Below are 1,498 nucleotides of genomic sequence, written 5' to 3' on the forward strand. Positions count from 1 at the left end.
ATATATATAAATATAGAGAAAGAAATAGGATAATATTCAGATTTATTTAGATTTAGATATGTACGAATACACACATATCAAGTTGATGTGTTGAATCTATTTCTGGTCCATTCAATTTTCAATCACTTTCTGTACATTAGGTGCAAGTATCTCACTCAACGGTGCGTGTATGACTGTGGTGAAGTTCGAGGCCGATTCGTCTGGGAATATGGAGGTTTCTTTCGATATTATGCAGGTAATAAGAAAAGGTGTATATTGAGTTTATACACACGATGTGTCAGTCTAGTAAAGCCTACATTTCAAATCGTATATAGTCCACATGTGAGTTTAAACCTTTATTTTATCTACTGTTCGTAGAAGTATATGGATTCGGTAGTTTTGTTTCAACCTATGTGTGATGGTCGTGGTACATATGGCTTCACTGCAATATATCTTACATTAAACGTGCTATGTCGGTTTGGTATATTCATCCTGCTTTTGGTCTTCTGCCTGTTCGGTAGGTATATTTGTGAATGGTTTTATCCTTAGTGCTCTCTACACCCGTATGTTCATGTACATATATATATATGGCCCACTTGAGTTATGTTATACGCACAACTATTGAACGTAGCGGTACAGTATATAATTACCATCGGTTTCCAGTACCGAATGATAACAAACAGTTAAGCAGTACTTACGTATCACTGGTACTATCAGTCCGAGTGTCAGGTTTAAACTGACGAGATATACTTGTTCCGGATTAGACTGGTGGGTATAGACAGAGCATCCTCGCTTTCAAAACAAGTAGTACTAACGCCCTCTACGATCTCCGTGCTTGATCATTGGGTTATGTCGATCGCATTATCTATCTCTCCTGGTCCATACATGTCATGCGATGTTGTAGTCCAGCTCTCTTCTTACGTACGATAGTCCAAGGGGTTTTTTTACAAATCACACTTCCTGCTATTTTGTTTGAGGTACCAGTTTTGCACATAACCATCACAATGGCTTCAGATTTATCATATCAATATACTTCGACTTAGTTGCTGGTCGTTTGTTAAACTTTGTATGCGCCATGGTGGCGTTGGCTTCCAAAATCTAAAACAGTCGAATACGTATATTTCACCAGCCTGATCATACCTTACGTATATACATGTAAATCTTGTGTATGTGTACCACCCTTGGCTTCTATATTTTCATCGCGACTAACGTTGGTTTCCTGTTATTGCATGCACATGTAGGAATCACTAAACAAAACCAATCTCGGGGCGTTAGCTGTTGGCGATAAAGTCAATGTTGAACGCGCTTTGAAGATTGGAGATGAGCTCGGGGGACATCAAGTTTCTGGTCACGTTGACGTCAAAGCAAGGGTATGCCAGACTCCCGCCAACGGCTTTTTGGGATACTTTGTCCAGTGTACATGTTCAATACCTATGTAATTTGTATGTCCTTATTTATATATATATATATATATATATATGTTTGTATGTATGCATATATATATATGTATATATATATA

At 37.8% G+C, this 1,498-nt stretch overlaps 1 protein-coding gene across 1 annotated transcript in view; it reads left to right on the forward strand.

Annotated features, from left to right (window-relative positions):
• Positions 1–1,498, forward strand: part of SARC_02196 (riboflavin synthase, alpha subunit) — a gene marked incomplete at both ends in the record, with an annotated part of 6,936 nt that overhangs the window by 2,224 nt on the left and 3,214 nt on the right. Inside the window, 2 exons of the mRNA XM_014304050.1 lie at positions 141–235; positions 1,221–1,349. Coding sequence (XP_014159525.1) covers positions 141–235; positions 1,221–1,349 — 224 coding nt within the window. The remainder of the gene's footprint in view (positions 1–140; positions 236–1,220; positions 1,350–1,498) is intronic.

Source organism: Sphaeroforma arctica, assembly GCF_001186125.1.
Source record: "Sphaeroforma arctica JP610 unplaced genomic scaffold supercont1.96, whole genome shotgun sequence".
NCBI lineage: Eukaryota > Ichthyosporea > Ichthyophonida > Sphaeroforma > Sphaeroforma arctica.